Source organism: Leptonotus elevatus, chromosome 8 (assembly GCF_054856555.1).
Source record: "Leptonotus elevatus isolate MCC_2025b chromosome 8, RoL_Lele_1.0, whole genome shotgun sequence".
Lineage (NCBI taxonomy): Eukaryota > Metazoa > Chordata > Actinopteri > Syngnathiformes > Syngnathidae > Leptonotus > Leptonotus elevatus.
Genome location: NC_141246.1, coordinates 5413019 through 5431253, shown reverse-complemented (window position 1 = coordinate 5431253; position 18235 = coordinate 5413019). Strand labels below are relative to the sequence as shown.

The 18235-nt window shown below is 39.5% G+C and overlaps 1 protein-coding gene across 13 annotated transcripts in view; it reads right to left on the bottom strand.

Moving 5' to 3' along the window:
* inpp4b (inositol polyphosphate-4-phosphatase type II B) overlaps positions 1-18235 on the bottom strand; it is a 138890-nt gene that overhangs the window by 87391 nt on the left and 33264 nt on the right. For 11 of the 13 annotated variants that reach the window (XM_086083043.1, XM_086083044.1, XM_086083037.1 and 8 more), the window contains 2 exons: positions 16552-16670; positions 9596-9712 (listed from right to left, as the gene is read on the bottom strand). In XM_086083043.1, the coding sequence (XP_085939169.1) occupies positions 9596-9712; positions 16552-16670 (236 nt within the window). Of the gene's footprint in view, positions 1-9595; positions 9713-11672; positions 11796-15011; positions 15143-16551; positions 16671-18235 lie in introns of those variants that run through there. The other 2 variants (XM_086083047.1, XM_086083046.1) reach the window with 2 other exon arrangements.

The window sequence follows — 18235 nt, the reverse complement described above, 5'->3', positions numbered from 1 at the left end:
ATGAGTTTAAGGCTCATAAAAATGTGTATGTTAGGTTTGTTAAAGACTAAAATGTCGACATTATTACCAACTCATCTAAAACGAAACTGTCTTTGACGATTACAAAAATTTTAAATTGAGTAGTTGAAGTTGAGTTTAATGAACCGTGGTGTAAATAAGGGAAAAATAGTTGCTCTTATTGTGTGGGCGTTCCGCTGCCTTCCCTGTGGGACTCCCATAAAACCAAGACCAGCGGCTGTAATGTCGGACCACCTTGACGACGTAAACAAGTTGCAAAGTGAGCGCGTCTTGCCATCAGCAATTTTTTGCACCTCGGCCGTATTTAGCGAAAGCAGCCTTGTAGCCGTCAGTTGAAACGCCTACGCGGGAAAAGAGACTTTGGAGGCCAACTGCGCTTTCTGACACAGCTGGTGCCCAGATACACCAGCGCTGTTGCTGTACGGTAATGAGTCTCACATTCTTTATTTTTGCTATGTGAATGCTCAGAGACGAGCAAAAATGATAAACAAAACAAAACATGGTTTTTAGTCGGCTTGTTTGTATTTTGATTAACAGAAGCGTCATGCGGAGATCAAAACATGTTGTGTGTTGAAGACAAACAAGCAGTTTGTTTTCTCAGCCCAAATGTTTTATGGTTTTAGTGTGAAATGTTGAACTTTTTCAGTAGCGCATTATATTAGATTTGATACTGGCGACAGTTCTTCCACCCATGATTGTGTTGAGGTTCATGGCTAGTGAAGCGCTGACAAAGTCAGATTTACAAATTTATGAGGCATACAAAGTGGCATATTTGCCGTTAAATTAGGAGCCTGATATTAAAAAAACAGAAAACTGGTATTTTCTGACCAGATATTTGATCCATTTAATGTCATCTAAATAGTTGGTCTTTCTTAATTAATTAGATCCCATTTCAATTGGTAGTTTGTTTGAGATTTCACTTTTTAAAATGTATTTATCTATTTTTACCTCATTATATCTTTGATCACATTTTTTGACAAAACATTTTTCGATTTGATCAGCGTCAAGTTTGTTAACCCAGAGATCCTGGTTCAAATCCAGGTTGAGGTTACAAGTTGTATGGTTAGTTGTGAGGTCATCCTTGGCCTGGTTCTTTTGGTGTCATGGTAAATTCAAGTTAGACTTGGAAGTACACTTCCTCAGTTCAATGACAAATTTAAGTGGGGCTATCTTTTTACAATTGCACAATAACTAGTTCATAACACGGTGAAAATAATAAACGCAAATCTACAATAATAAAGTAAAATAAAATAAATAAATAAAACAAAGTGGGGGGAAAAATTCCATGAGTGAAGTTCAAACTTCGCAGGTAAATTGTAATTTCACAAGAATAAAGTCCTCTTATGAGATAAATTGAATTATCATGAGAAAAGGTCAGTCAATTTCAACTTGCCCCCCTCCAACTCTACCCGTCTGGTGACGCTGTGGAATGTCATTCATCTTGGTATGTGGATGGAAAGTGTATAATTTATGTTAGCTGCAATAGAGAAAGTTATTGTCACAAATGAAAATATGCAAAAAGGCCAGGCCGCCAAGTGCGGATTCGCACCGGGCTAGGCTCGGTGCTAACCCCGCGAAGGGTAACCGACACTCTGAAGTCTCCATTTTCCATATTAAAATATTTCCATACTGCAGACATTATCATTGTTACATGGTACTAGCTTCGCATTGGCGTCCCACGACAACTACAAGAACATTCCCCCACTGGCTATGTTTAATTTCACTTTCTCTGGCTGTGTTGCCATGTTGCATGGTGTGAACAGTGAAACCTTTATATATATATATTTTTCTTTTAGACATAATATATCTCTGGACTGTTTTGTTGGAAAAAGAAGACACACACTAAAGTGACCCCATTTCATTGGCATCAACAGTGTAAAGTTAACACTGTGACACATGACGGAGGCACTGGCTGGCGTGTTCATCACTTGTGCAGTTAGCTATGGAAAATAAGAGGGCCCCCCCCCACACACCAGAACAAACGGCATCAGCACTTTCCACCACTCACTTTCTCTCTCTCTCGCAGACAAAAGCATTACACTGCGAAAAGCCACAGGAAGCGAACCAGAAAGGGGATTTTCCTCAAGCGCTTTTCTTTCTTCATAAAAAAAAGAAGTATATCATAATAATAATAATAGCAATAATAATGACTGGAGGGGAAAAAGTTAGACTAAACTACTTTCCGGGAAGAAAAGAGATTATAGTCAGCCCAAGTGTCTAATTCAGCCATGACCTACTAATTCATTTGTCTGATAATCTCCTCCATAGCCGGTGACACCAATAATCACTAAAAGAGGGACAGGTGGCGGGTTGTAGGGGTTATTTTGGATATTTGAATAAGTTTGCATCTTAAATAATGCTTGGGGAAATGGATCCTTAAACCCTGAGTAGTAGTATCACGCTATAGGGTTCACATTGTGACCTTCAGTGGCTTACCTGGGGTGCGCCTGGTATGATAAACCGTGGTGTACAGGATATAAAATTGGTTTCTTAATGATGTTCAAAGTAAAAAAAAATATATATATATAAAAAAAAAATATATATATATATATATGAAGGTAAAATGAACAACTTTTCATACATGTGACATTTATTTGATAATTGGTTAATTCATTGTAAATATTTAAAAAATATTAGTCAAATGATGACATGGACTGTCAAAAGTCAAACAACGATAAATTACACATATGTATTCAGCATTTTAAAATCCATTTGATTAAGTAATTGTTTAATTTTTCTAAATAAAATGAAAAATATAGCTTAAGTTAAAAACATTACAACCATTTAATGGATTATAGTACCCCCAAAAAGTTAAACGCAGAGGTAGTGAAGTTGAAAGCACAACCACAAGCAAAAGAAAACGGAACTTTTTTTTCTTTTCTTTTTTACACATATATATATATATTTTTTTTACAGATTATTATTATTTTTTTAACAACAGACTACAGCCATTTGCTCCTTTTAAGAGTTGGCACAGTTGTTGCGTTACTACAGTTTAACCTCCAAAATGGAACACCCAAAAATTCAACCAATTTGGAGTTCCACCAGTGATGACGAATGGGAGTAGTTTGACCATAACCATAGAATCTGAAATTGACCTTTTTGGAGCATTGTTACTTTTACTAATTTAAAATAATATATTTTAACATGTCGACATTTAAGTTTTTTGATGTCATACTACTTTGGAAGGAATTTTTGGGACACTTGACTCATTAAGTCATTTTCAACAGTAAGAAGATATTATTTTGTCTATAATTAATGTGATAACTCCATTATTTTTCATGAACAATTTAAAAACAAATTTTGCCACTTGCTGTCGACTGAAGAAAACAGGTGAGCCGTGATTGGTCGTTACTTTTTAAAGGTTTTGGTTGTACATGAAAAATAATAAATAAAGCTATTAAATTAATTCTGGACTAATATCAACTTTTTACTGTGAAAATGGTCCAATGAGTCAAGTATGTCTTTAAATTCAATTCCAGTCCGGTTTTTACGGCAGTTATCGCAACTTGTGAGGTGATGGGGACGCAACCGTTCATCATACTGCAGCCCAGGCCGTTGCCAATGAATAGTTAAGCCCCTCTACCCGTGGCCTTACACACAAGACTCCCACCCCACTGACACTCATCCCAAGAACAAGGAGCCGCCGGTGCCAAAAAGTGTCAAGTCGCCGCCCTTTCCACGTCAGCGTTATTGACAGGCCAGGATTAACTGACGTTGCTATTTCCATACTTCAGCAGTTTATAATTGGGAACCGCAACTCCGTAGCGGCGGCGGCTGATCAAACGGACTCGCTGAGATGTCTGCAAGTCGCCGCCCCACGAAAACAGGCACACTGAGATGTGAAGACTTACATCTATTAGTTTTACACTCAAATTTCTGCGTTGGAAATGTGTATCGAAGCCTAAAAGGTCTCTTGAATTTTTTTTCTAATATCGTGGATTTACTCAACAAGCCCTGATTAAGTTTTAAAGTTGGAAATTCCACATGAACGCCAGCGTTGATGTCAGCTTTACAGATGCCATGTCTGGTCTGAAGGCAGCATGTGTCCTCGATGTTATTTACTCAACAAGCCCAAACTGTTATTTAGTGCCAGAGCAGCACTTTCTCCCTTGAACTCCACCATAAATGTCAGCTATACATATGCAGGACACGTCTGCTCCAAAGGCAGCGCATGTGTCGCTTCCAACATAGCGACATCAGAAATGCACTGCAGAAAATGGACTTAAAAAACAAAAACAAAGGGAAAAAGTAATTTAAAAAATTTACTTAATTCAAGCAAAGTACATACAACAGGGAAATTGGACGAGGCAGGATTTCATAAAGTAAGCATGCTTTTAAAACACGGACAGTGATAACTTCAATCAAGTGAATTTGTTCTGCCTACACCAACAATTATGTTTAGTTTTGTTTTTTATTTGAAGCTAAACTTACTTATACAAAAGAAAATCTCACAGTTGTAATAACCTAAGATTCTTAAGGAAATTTACTTTCCCCCAAAATATAAAAAAAACTGAGATCTTAAGTAAAATGTAATTTCTTAAATTTGACCTAAATTTGCTTATTTTGCTTTGACAAGTTATTTTTACTTAAAATGAAATTGTCAGACAAGATAATTGTGCTTATTTTTAAGATACTTATTACTTAATTATCTTATTTGATCGAGCAGTCTTGGCATTGAGTGTTAACAGCCGGTTTTAAGTACTGTGAGGCTTAAAACGAGCATTTTCCACATTTTAAGATGACAACTAACCAACATCAAAGGCCCTGAATTGGGGTTACAAGCAGTCATTCGGCTGATTTTTATTTTATTATTATTATTTTTTTGCTTTGACCTGCAAGTTCAAACTTGACTTATGCACAATTCAAATGACAAACCAAAAATTTGGCAAATAGTGAACATTTCATCCAAAAAGAGGCTCAACCTGAAACGAAGAGAATTACATTTTGTGTGTGTGTTTTTTTTTTTTAACGGTTACATTTTATTAAAGTACGCAAGCTGAATCATTTTCCTGGTTACGAACTGCAGGTCTTTGCCTGTACAAACTCCAGTCTGAGAGCTTTTGCCGCACCTGAAAGGCCGGAGCGGGTTTCAGCCCCTCCCCGAGCTGCTAAGAGTAAAAGCTTGATGGAAAGCGCTGCGTTCTGCATGGATGATGCTCTTGACAGAGTGACAGCGGCAAGAGAGAAATGGCACTCCAAAGCGCGGCTGTGAGCGACGGCGTGAAATATAGGGATTATTTCAAAATGACAGGGCTAATACGAGTAAGGGAAAAAATAAATCTATCCAGCGGTGCGAAAGCCAGGTGTTTAAGTGTCCGGATCTCTACTGTACTTTCAAGGAAGTAGTTGAAAGAACCTTGCTTACCTTGACTTGTGTTTATTTCTATTGAGCAATGTTATCGTTTCGTTTATTTGAACAAACCTGTCTAAACCTTTAGTCTGTACAGTACATTTATATACACATATAAACATATACATACAAATATATACACACACACACATATATATATATATATATATACATACACACACACACGCACATATATATACACACACACACACACACACATACGTATTTTAGGAAGCATGTGCATGCACAACTGTTGGCTCTTTGTGTATGTTTGCATGTGGCATCACTTCATCATAATATAAGACTGCATTGTTGCAACTTTCCCGACACTGTCTATTAGTTTGAGTAGTTCAGTTTATTTCTATCGTGGCTGTTATTTAGAAATGTTAGCTGAAAATGTCTGCTGACGTAGAATTGTTCTGTTTGTCATCTGTGACGTACGGTAACAGCAACTCAGGACTGTTTTTTGAGGTTTTGAATCGTCGTTCAACCTCCCAGGACTAACCTGTGAGGAATCTGAGCGCAGGAAATAAGAAACGGCCGCGTCCACGTGTTGAGTCACTTAGCCTGCCGCTAAATGTAGTGGAGCCTCCGGTGGGGACTGGCAGAGGCGGATAAGACGTGCACTCAGGAAGGAGGTGGAGAAACAACAGAAGCTGGATACGGTGCAGAGCTCACATGGGTGTTGTTCCGCATGAATATTCAATGGCACCTAAGAATACGCTATTGTGCTCTTGTTATGAAACTAACTTCAGCAAAGAAGGAGTAAGGTTTCTGCTGCTCTGGCACACACAAATACAAAACAGTCACTTAACTGCATTAGAAAGACAAGTAAACTGCGGGACAGATTATGATTTGACAATGTAGATCAGATCATTTCTTTATGCAGATTCACATTCTTTATCAGACAGAATTAATATGTCTACATTGTTCGGCCGTTCTTGGGCAAGTGTGCATTTGGACATTGTGGATTATTAGTGAGTCATTCCGATTATTTCGATTGTGCATGGTGGTAGTCATCATTCATAAGTAGGGGTGTGCCTCTTTCCAGTAAAAGACAATCTGATATGTACGTACTGTATCTCAATACATGGGGTGTGATACGATTCAAGGACGGTTCATTTGAAAGTAGCACTAAGGAACTTTTCAAACTTAATAAAATAATTTCATATATCTTCTGATGAAACATTGACTTGAAACTAGTCGCATGGTATCTTTGCCATGGCCTGAGGGGGTCTGTATCATTTTTACTGGCACTACGTAACGTTGAGGAGGATGGTAGGAGGAACACTGCCACACAAAAAACTATAAATGTGCAGACTGCTTTATGGCACACGTCACTTCCCCCTTTCCCTATTCGCCCCAAAGACGGAAGTCAATTTGAATTTCGATATACGATTACTGCTTTCCTGGCAAAAAGGAAAAGGGAAGCTACCTGGATAAAAGGACAGTCAAGGATCAACATTGGCCCGGATTTCACTCGCTGGCATGAGCTAAAAAAAATAAAACAACACAATGCGCTTGTCCTCATGGGAAATCTGGTCTTCCTTCCTTCACATTACCGCTTTTGTCCATATGGCGCCGCCATAATCAATGTAAACAGAAATTCCATAGTGTTGCTTTAAAGTGGGAACGATTAGATTCAGTTCTATTCAGTGGGATTGCATTTCGATTCGATACGTTACGGCTCAGCTTGAGGGTGTATGAAGCAATGCGTTTCTTGGTGTCATTTTACAATATGAATTAATTTGTCAGTAGGGTTTTCAAAGAAATTTGAATGTTTTCTGAACTAAACTAGAACTGTCAAGCACTTGCTTCCAAGGGCTAAGGAATTATAATTGCAGACATGCGCAAGGAACAGTATTCTATTTATTTCTATAATGCAGAGCTGAATATACAATTATTATTTTTTTACAGTGTAAATGGGTCGCACTCATTCATAAACATTGACTGGCATGTCATCTTTATGTTGCATGCCTGTGCTTGAACGTACGCACTGAGCTGTGACATGATTGTACTGCGGAATATTTGAAGTGGTTCAGTTCTTTTCTATTGTGCAAGGTGGGTGCTAGAATTCATAAATATGGCAGTGGTAACAGCACATCATGTCTACATCACGTCTGTGCATGAGGAAACAGATGTAGCCATGACATTTGACATTATAAATTATTTTGAGCAGGTCCCAAGTCATAAATTGTGATTGATAATGTTCCACCTTGGCAAGTTTAAATCATATAAATGTAAAACAAATATTAAAATCAATAAATGATAATAATTTCTGCATTAACATCAAAATAATTGTTTCTGCCTTTGTTGCACCCCCCTAAAATGTTTTGTATTTGTAATTTTTTCAATCTATAACGTGGACATGCACTTTTCACAGTTCCCACAATTCATCCAACGTTATTCGTTAACGCTCTGTTGGCTGTATTGTTTTGCTTATCTGGTAATGAAAATAGGACACGCTCCAGCACGAGATGTGCATACAAACTTTTCTTTTGATTTTGATACAGTACATACGAGGAAGAGAAAGCATAGCCCCATCTGCTTTTTAAATAAAATACTTGTGCACAACGGCAAGAAGCCGACATTTGTTTGTTTCAAACTACGACAAGAACAACAAAAATGTACAAACTGTGTTCCATGAGGCCTAAACGTGATTCATTCCTTTTCTCGGTCCTCTAATGGAGTCCTTACTCACCATAAAGCTCATGAATGTTTCATTGTAACTTATGGCAAATTAAGATTGCGGCGCCTGGGGATCGACGGAGACGCTCCATTTATATCGGGAACGCGCAGCCGGCTCATAACGTCTGTTTGAAAATGTGCGAATACGAGGTCCCGTCCCTTTAAAGATTCCCTATGTTGTTCTTTTTGACATTCTCACTGATGTGTCCCGGCTGATGTCCTCTTGGGGGAGGGCATCCTTTTCAAAACGTAAGGCAAAAGGTCTGAAAGTGACTCGTATGAATTATGGAAGTCATGACACACGACCTTTTGAAACCTCGGAATCTGTCGGATGCTTTCCAACATGATGAAATTGGACGTAAGGGGGAAAAAAAGACAGTGGGAGAGCTATTGTTTTGAAGAAAAAAAGTGGTAGTGTCCTGCCGTCTTACATCACACTTTGCAAAACAGGAAGTGGAATCTAAAATAATGTGGATATAAAAAGTCTACACACCCCTATGCAAATGGAGGGTTAAAATGAGACCACATAAATCATTTCCAAACTTTTTTTCCATCTTCAAGTTGACCTATAACATGCATTCTTAGTTGAAAACGGGGAAGTAAAAACATACAACTAAGATAACGTGGTTGCACAAGTGTTTTCAAAACGTATTTATACTTTTTTTTTTCATGCTAGGGAATACAGAAGGCTTTGATGCAGCTTCTGACCTGATGAGGTTGCTTAAAGCAAAATAAGTTATTACAAAACACGGCCAGCAGGTGGCAGCAGAGTATAAGAGATCAACCAGGGCCATGTTGCACAAGCTCTTTTAGCCAGTGTTGTCAACAGGTTTGTCAATAATGATGAAACTTAGCTATACTTCACTCGCAGCCATTTTCACTGAAGCAACCCCCTTCACTGTTGAAAAAAGTATTTCTATCTTTTTCCGTTTTGCAGCAATTAGCATTAGAATATAGCTAAGTGCAACATGACCCTGGTTGATTTCTTATACTCTCCTGCAACTTGCTGGCCATTTTTGTAATAACTACAATTGCTTCAAGCATTCTCTTCAGTTCTGAGGCTGTATCAAAGCTGTATGCTCTAGCATAAAAAAAACATAGAAAAACGTATGTCTTTGGGAGCATGGTAATAAAATAGAACGTATTTATACGTTTTTGGGAGCAACTTAGCTAATTATAATTGCTGCAAAACAGAAACAGATACAAATATACTTTTTTCCTGATTAAAGAAGAGACTCTTATCTTTTCTTTTGATAATAGAACACAATATTCTGTGGGCCTTGCAAAATCAGTCAAAATCAGTAAAACAGCCGGAAGAGAAGGGGGTTGCTTGAGTGAAAATGGCTGCGAGTAAATGAGTTAAAGTGCCTCTGACTAACTGCAGGTACATGTCAGATATTCTAGCAGGCTTTTCCTGGCATGTTTTGCTTTCTAGCAAAAGCCTTTACATTTTGCGCCAACACTGACTGGTATTTGGAAATGTTCATAATTCTCTAATGGGCTGCCAGCCACGAACATTCATAACAGTCTACTCACGGCTTCCTGCCGCTTGTCCTTTACATCATACACTGTCAGCTTGACGAACGTCTCCGAGGTGGCGGGACAGTCCGAGGGAAAGGTCACCCCGGTCAGAAAGCACGGGTCCTTGTTTGCCTGTCGGTACAGAAACATAAAGCATGGGTGAGAATTCCGTTTGTGCAATGGCGGTGCGCCCCTAGAGCTCAACATGCAAATGAACCGGCAGGAAGCCAAACGCGAGCCACACAACGGGAGTCTTTTGGCAGGGGGAGCGAGCCAACAGCTGGGATCAGTCGTTCCTCAACAGTAGGAGATAGAGATGTCCCCGGTGGGGCCTCCGCAAAGCGCTGGCATGGAAAGCCAAGAACAAAAATGTTGACAGGTACATTGGCACGCCGGGGCCAAACTATCCACTAGCTCCTGGTGTTTGGTCTTTAAACGCACCACGGGGCTGAAACGCTGGCCATCACCTCTCTGCCAGCTGTTAGCTATTGATAATAAGCGTGGGCCTTCTAATTTTGGAACCCACCTCCAAATAGATTAATATAAACCTGGAGTCTTAAAACAATAACAATTTAAAACCTGTACCAGCGTAGGCATAAATTGCAACAGAAAGGGAAGGTTCTTTCCCTGGTTCTTGTTTAGCCATTTGTGGTCAAAAATGGAGTTTAAAAACGACAATGATACTCCTGTACTAGCGTGGACATGAATTACAGCAGGCAGGAAGTCAAGGCTTTTTTTTTTTCTTGTTTAGCCATTTTGGATGATTGGACTAATTGAAAGCACTTCAGTGTTTACAGTAGAGGCTTCCTCTTCCTCCTCCGTCGGGCGTCACCAGACGACAATCCCTCTTGGGATGTTTAAGGGACTTTACTAATGACTCACATTTAGAAAGAGTGGCAGACAAATCCAATAGTAAATCTGGTCACACCCTCGAATGTAGAAAATTAAGTGAAAAAGTTGGCGAACACAGTTGAGATTTGTGCCATCAGTACATAACATGAAGAGTGTGTTCATACTTGACCTTGCACTGAGCAATTGGCTAAACAATCTCGCATTTGGAAGCCGTTCAAGAGTTTGCCGTCGTATATCAACAACAGCGGAAAGCGGCTCAGGCACGCCGTGACATTTATGTCGACATTTCCATTTATTTCTTCAGTCTCTCTCGAATGGTGTGAGAGGTGATGTTCAAACATTTTCAGACAGGTTTTAATGGATTCATCCGAGTACGTGAGACACGAGACACCACAAAGTTAGGCGGAAAATTAACTTGGTAGGTTAGTTGTGTGTTATTAATGACGACCGCTACATTGCCCAATAGGAAGCTACAATGGTAATGCAAAATTCTCCCTCATCTACGCACACTCACATTTTTACTCTGTCTCTTGCATTCTCTCTCACATTCTCTCTCTCTCTCTAGCCCTCTGTCACAGGTTTGCTCTCACATTCTCTCTCTAACATTTTCTCTCTGCAGCTCTTTCACACATTTGCTGTTATATTCGTTCTCATACATTCACTCTCTCATTCATTCATTATCTCTCTCACTTTGCTCTCTCTCTCTTTGCTCTCTGTCTCTAGCTCTCTCTCAAACTTCTCACATTCTCTCTCTAACACATTTGCTCTCACATACTCACGCTCACACATTCACTCTCAAATCCTCACAAATTCGCTCTCACATTCTCTCTCACACACACACATTTGATTTCTCTCACATTCTCTCTAGCTCTCTCTTTTACATTCACTCTCACATTCTCTCGCTCACACATTCGCTCTCAAATCCTCACAAATTCTCTCTCACACTCACACATTTGATCTCTCTCACATTCTCTCTCTCTAGCTCTCTCTTATACATTCACTCTCACATGCTCTCTCTAACACATTTGCTCTCTCTCTCACACATTCCCTCTCACACTATTTTGCTCTCACACATTTGATCTCTCTTACCCATCCCTCGCACTCGCCCTCCCTCCCTCACTCACTCATTCCCTCTCTCTCACACTAGCAATCTGACAGTCACAAACACATGCGCACACACTGAAACCCAGACACTCGCACTCAGAACCTGGCACCCTGAAAAGGTCTCATTCAAGCTTACCAGCATGCTTGGCAGCCTCGGCCGGGTGCGACTCTTCTTAGTACTGCTGATGGGCTGAGATGAGCTCAAGTGCTGAGCCCGACACATGCACACGCGCACACACACGCACACAAACATACACACTGGCCTGTTGTACAAGCGGTAAACAACATACACAGTGGTTTTTGGCCATTTAAGGTCGCAAACCTCTGCGGAATAGCCAATTTGGGCCATTTAGTGTGCGTGTGCACGTACCACCATTTTAGTCCCTCCCTTGGCCACTCATAATTATTGAACACACACACATACACACACATACACGAGAGAGGCCAAGGCATGAAAGGCCGTTTTATCTCCTGGCCTGATGTCAAATTTTCTCCCCCTTCCTGTGGTGTGCAAATGTGATTTTCCCGCAGACATATTAGCGGACTTGCTGGCAGCTCTTCCCAATGCTAATGTACTCTCAGTTATGCAATGCAGTGAGAAAAGAGAGTGTACGCCTGTAAAATACAGGAAATTGATGCAAATGCGCAAAAAGCTAACAAGGGTGAGTACAAGTGGATCAAATGTAGATTTTACAGTTTGGGGCTCTTGAGTACTTTGACATTTTTTTATGACAACATTTACATTACAAAGAGCTTTTGAGAAATATTGGTATGGAGACATGCTAGGCATGAATGAAAACGAAGTAGAACTTTCAAAGTGGAGTGTCCCTAAAATGTGGAGTTCAAGCAGAATGTTCTGGGGAAAAAAGTGGAACAGTAACCCTAAAACAGCAAATAGAATTTGTGATTGCAGCATACGCAACACAGATGCTCACAATTTGCAAGCGTCTAAGTGTTGAAGTGCTGCCTCAACGAGTGAAAATGCAGTTGATGCTGTCTGTGTGAGACTCGACTCAACAAGTAAGCACGCCCAAGCTCCACCCCTAGAAGTCATGGTAAACGAAGACATATGAGAGCAGTGGCTCATTTGCGCGAAACAGGACAGCTTTCTAAAAACTTTTTTGTAAGACCCCTGAATTGAGGGCAGTCCTTGCGCCTCTATGCAGCAGCCCAATTGCAGCACATTGTCCTGCCTAGAACTCGAGTGAGATTCAGAAAAATGTTGAAACCACTTTGAGCTCATTTACATGTTGTTGCTAAACCATTTGTGTTCAAGACTTACAGCACTCCAAAATAGATGAGAAAAATATAATACACAAGGTGTGAATCTCTGTTTAGTTGCAACAGCGTGAAGCCTCTTTGTTGACGACCTATTCACTATTTGCCAAACTGATATTTATTAAAAAGTGTGTTGAGTTGAGTTCACAACCACCATAAAGAGCTTATACCTCAAGTACGCGCTTGCAAGTCAAAGCAAAAAAACAACAACAACAACAACAGGCAAACGACAGCTCATATCTCCTAAAAATTGTATCTCAATGCTGTACTGTGAAATATCTTAAGTGGACGTTAAATGGGAGTCAGCACACACCTACCCCATCTTAGCACAAAAAGCCTTCTAGAACATCTGAACTTTATCTGGGGTTAATTAGAAGCACGGAAATGGTGGCAGTTGAGTGCTGACTGCCAATTAACAAAGTCTGAATGTGATTAGTTCATTCTGAATAAAGCCAGACCCCCACTTATGAGGGTGTGCGCACTTGCGCAACCACATTTTCTCATTTGTTTGTTTTACTACTTCTCCTTAAAATAGTTTTTTTAATTGAGTTGTGCAGGGTAAAGGTCACATTAATGGTGAAAACAATTTGAAAACTTGTTAAAAAAAATAAAAAAGCTAAAAAATATATTGAATCAGGGGTGTGTAGACTTTTTATATTCACTGTATTTTATGAGTGAGCAATATTGTGTGATTTGACTAACCAGTTGCTTAGCCTCCCCCAAAAGATAAAATTTCGCGACTTGCTTGATTTTTGCCACAGTTGGAAACTTGAAGGTTAAGACTTGAGACTTGGCACAAACCGTTTTCTCCCACCTTTGGGACTTAGTGTAACTTTCTCCCCCCTTTTAAACAGCTGCAACAAAAGAACATCCATGGCCTCAAACTACGGACATTAAACCCCGTCACGTTCCCTTTTGACTGACCCCAGCCATGTGATAAATGGATAAGACAAAAGAAAGAGGGAGGCAAACAGCACCTGGCACGTTCCATCATTGATCTTCCAAATGAAACCTTCACATCATGTAGTGAGCAGGCCACATAATACATTGATCGCGCACAGCCAATCGTGTGCGGCGGCAGAGCCGAAAGCAGCTGCTGGGAGGAGACATGCTGAGAATGTCACGCGCGCACACACTGGCACTTGGCCTCTCTTTCAAACACACGCGTTCTCTCATGGCCGCACATGCTCGTAAAAATCTGCTGCCTCATAAGTTAGATGGCATTATAAGCAGTGGGGGGTTTATGTGGAAAATAATTAGTGCAGCCACTTGTTGCGAGGCGAGCTTCATGGGGCTCTGCCAAGGAACTGATGTCAAAGAAACAGGTTGAAGTCTCAAATGAGAGACAAGATTTGTACATTGGGGAGGAGCTAAGTTTGGCTTGGGTTGCAAGTGAAAGTTTGAGAATCCATTTCCAGTACATATTAAAAAAATAAAAATAATAATAATCATGTGTAAGCCATTATTTTTAACGATAAGCTGGTAAGTAAGATTATATTGATTGAAATGTTTTGGTATCATAGTTTGTGGTATTTTTGCTGTTTGAGATACAGTATTAATGTCGAATAAATATGTGGTGCCACAAAAAAAAAAAAAAAAAAAAATTATATATATATATATATATATATATATATATAAAAATAATAGAAATCGTCAATAGTTTTTTTTTTTAATAGTGTGATTTTTTTGAAAAACATTTTGAAAAGATGGCAGCAGCCAAGTGTCAACAAATGATCCATTTGCAATGCAATAATCATTTCCAGGGTTTTTAAATGTTTGTTTTACTATTATACAGCAGTTAACCTATTTTTTACACTGGTATGACAGTTACAAATAACAAAAAGTGAGACGCAACTTAAAGTTAGGACTGCTTTGTTTTTCCTGTTTACTCTCGGAAGTAGTTGATTTCTTTAAGGAAAAATAAATGTCAGAGGTCAACCAGTGTCCCAAATTGGAAGGAAAGAAAAACAGTGTCATCTGGTGGACTTGGTGTTCCACTACTCCTCCTGTAGTACTGTAGGTGCAATTCCAAGGCCAGCCGTGCTTCCAGACCAAACAAGCTCTGCTCATCCCAACAACACTCCATTCAAAGTCAACTACTCAAATGGACTGAACATTCTAGCGTTGCCTTCCAGTTCACGGGCTAACAAAACACCATGTGTTCTAGCATTTGATTTAAAAGGACGAGCGGACCTACCCTGCCTGGAAATCCAAAACAGTCCATACTGTCAGCAAGTCCTCCACGCTCACAGCCATGAAGTCCAAATGGTACTGAGAAGAGTGTCTGCAGAGTGAGCACTCAGTATCCTACCACATCCTGTCTTTCCAGCACGGACACACACACACACACACACACACGATTCCTTGACAGGAGGGGGGCGGTGGTGGGGGAACAGCCGTAACGCAGCTTTGAATGAGACGGTTGTTTTAGTGGATTAGTGGGAACATAATTCCAGCCTATGAGTCGACTTTTTTTCTCTGTACGTGTGTGTGTATGTGTAAAAAAAAAGGGGGGGTCGATAGTGGGGCAGCTGCCAGCCAGTGTAGACATTTAATTCAAATTCGCATCGCAATGTAGTGGATTGAAATTCTCAATTCATTTATTTATGTAAAATAAATATATTGTTTATTATTGTAATACAGATTAGTTTAGTGCTTGTGTTTGTTGTAAACAAACTGAATTTGAAAAAGAATCGCATATTAAATAGCAATAATTGCAGTTAGACTATTCAGCCCGTGCATAGACTAAAAAGAGAATTGTTGGACCAATGTAAGATTACAAATTGAATTGTTGACCAACTTAAAAAAAAATTATCGTTTCAATCGGTAACACGTGATTGAATTAAGTTAGTCCAAAGTGAATATATTAAGTTTAATTAATTATGTGTTTATTATAATTAGTTCTGAATTAAGTGAATCCAAAGTTACTCCAATCCAAAGTTTAATGTGTATTGTGCCCTTTAAGAAGGTAATGTTAAGGCTTTTTCTACATCATGCATGCTCCACCAATGCCCAGATGAGTACGAAGAGCCCTGACTGTTTTACTCTGACTGCACCTATCAGCTTTTATCTCCCCTTTATAGTAGAGTGTGCGGACACTGCACAGTTTCTTTGGGGAGGGGAGGGGCGGCGTTTTTCTGACCTCATTTGAAGTCATGTCTTCCTTTGTTAACTGTGGCTGTCACTTTAAGACGTACTCGCACGCAAACCAGGAACGAGCCTGACACAGATGCTGCAGTTACGCTTTGGGCCAGAGGTGGTAGTCGCGAGCAAGAAAATGACAAACTGCACAAAGATCAACAACAACAATTCCATTTGTAATGTTAAGTTGGTTCAACAATTCTCTTTTTAAAGTGCAGTAGCACTGTCTGAATTCTCGCATCCCGTCGTGTCCTGATGACTTTACAACTCATTGCGTTAACACTGCCTGGCGCAATGTTCCAGTCCTGTCCTGTCTGCTTCTGGTCACGTCAACTTCCTCATTTTGTCTGCACTGCTTGACTCAATGCTCCTGTCCTGTCCATCTTGTCCTATTTGCTACACTCTACACTTTTTGCGCTGACTGGATGAATGCTCCTGTCCTGTCCTGTGCTGTGCTTAAAGCCATCCTATTGGCTACTTTTTGTGTTGACTTGCTCATTGAGTGCAACACTGCTTGACTCAGCGATTGTGTCCTGTCCTGCCCTGTCAGGAACTGGAAGCCCCAGCATAATAACAGCAGCGATGTGTTTGCTTACCTCAACTATCTCCGTGCAGGCGTGGGAGACCATGTGATCCTTATGAGGGTCCACCACAGCCACGTGGACCACCGCATTGGGCGTCCCGTCCTGACCTGAGGTCTCCAGGTCGTTGCATGCTACACATGGGCAGAGACAAAGTGTGTTTTTAGATGTAAAGTTAATGTTTGTTGATATACAACTGCTGCATTTGTTTCTGATTTTATAACTTTTTTTCCAATATAGAAATTTTGTTTAGCTGTATCTTAATTAAAAGCATTGGATTCAGTCTACGGCATATCTTTAGGTCTGAGCTATGCGTAAGACCGTGTATTGACTATTTGTGGAACAGGTGGAATTCAATTTCGGAAAAATATGATTTTTTAGCTGAAAATATATATTTTTTCCCCTCAATCATCTTCCTTCAGTAAGTGTGGGCCCAATGTTTGTACAAAACACAGTCGAGAGGATAATAATCAAATTGGATTGCTTCACAGGCTGACGACAACAGAAGCCAACAAAGTGCCCTCACAGTGAACTATTTAGTTTATTAGGCTGTCCCTCATTCGTGCTGGCCTTTCATTTCAAGGTACAAGAAATCAAATGGAGCTGCTGGTGAACTGAAGGACAAGCGGCTGATTCCATCACAAGTTCAAGCAATGTGATGCAACGATGAACGAATTAAAAAATAAATCCTCTTTCCATAGCAAAGTCACACTTGTCTTTAGGCTACCTATTCTAAAGCTCGACATTGTGTGAAACCTTGGCCTAGTACATTACAAAAACAACTGGAATTAAATTCCTCTCAAAATCATGCTATATAACTTTGCAATTTTTATATATATATATTTGTCATGAGTGGACTTTTTGGTGATAATATATACTTTTTTTTCTTCACATGTCGGACTTATTTTTGCATCATACAGGTTTTTTTTGCAAACATTTAAAAAATAGAATATCTGACTTTTTCTTGTAAAAACTTATGAGGCTTTTTTTCCCTAAAAATATAAATCTCAAAAGTATATTTACTTCTTCTAATAAATTGCAGTTAAGAACATTGAACAGTGTACTCCATTACAGGCTAAGGTTCGATGGAGGCCACTGTTTAACCCAGGAACCTTTTTTGTTGTTATTTATATGACTTCCTATGGGTAAAAAAAACAAATATTTATTTATTTACTTACTTTCTCAGCTTTAAAAAAAATACATCCAGGAGGAAAATGCATTGTGTAGTTAAAAAACAATTAGCGTCTTTTGTCTTTCATTTTAGTGTTGCTAACAGAACGGTGGGCAAACAATTACGTATAAATATACACTGGTTGTTATTGTGACTTTTGACATGCCCCATAAAAGGTCGCCACAATTAGCCACTTGCCGATTGTAACAAACCAATCAGGCTTTTGTTAGGCTATGAAGAGATGTTAATGACCAAGAAGCTAATCACAGACTCATCTAACAATAGGGAAAAGCGCTAATATGCTATTTCGTCTACCTAACCTGAACCAAAGACCAAAAAAAAAAAAAGAAAGAAAAAAGAATGATGCTTGAAGTAGTTAAAAGCTGCTGGACTACCCACCACAAAGCCCCTTGTGATTTTTCTGTTGAAATGTCACAGTGTGAATGCATATTACGCTCATCATGCCTGAAAAGAATGAAAGAAATGCCACATATTGACGTGGGACTGTTCTTTGAAGTGAAAGTGGAT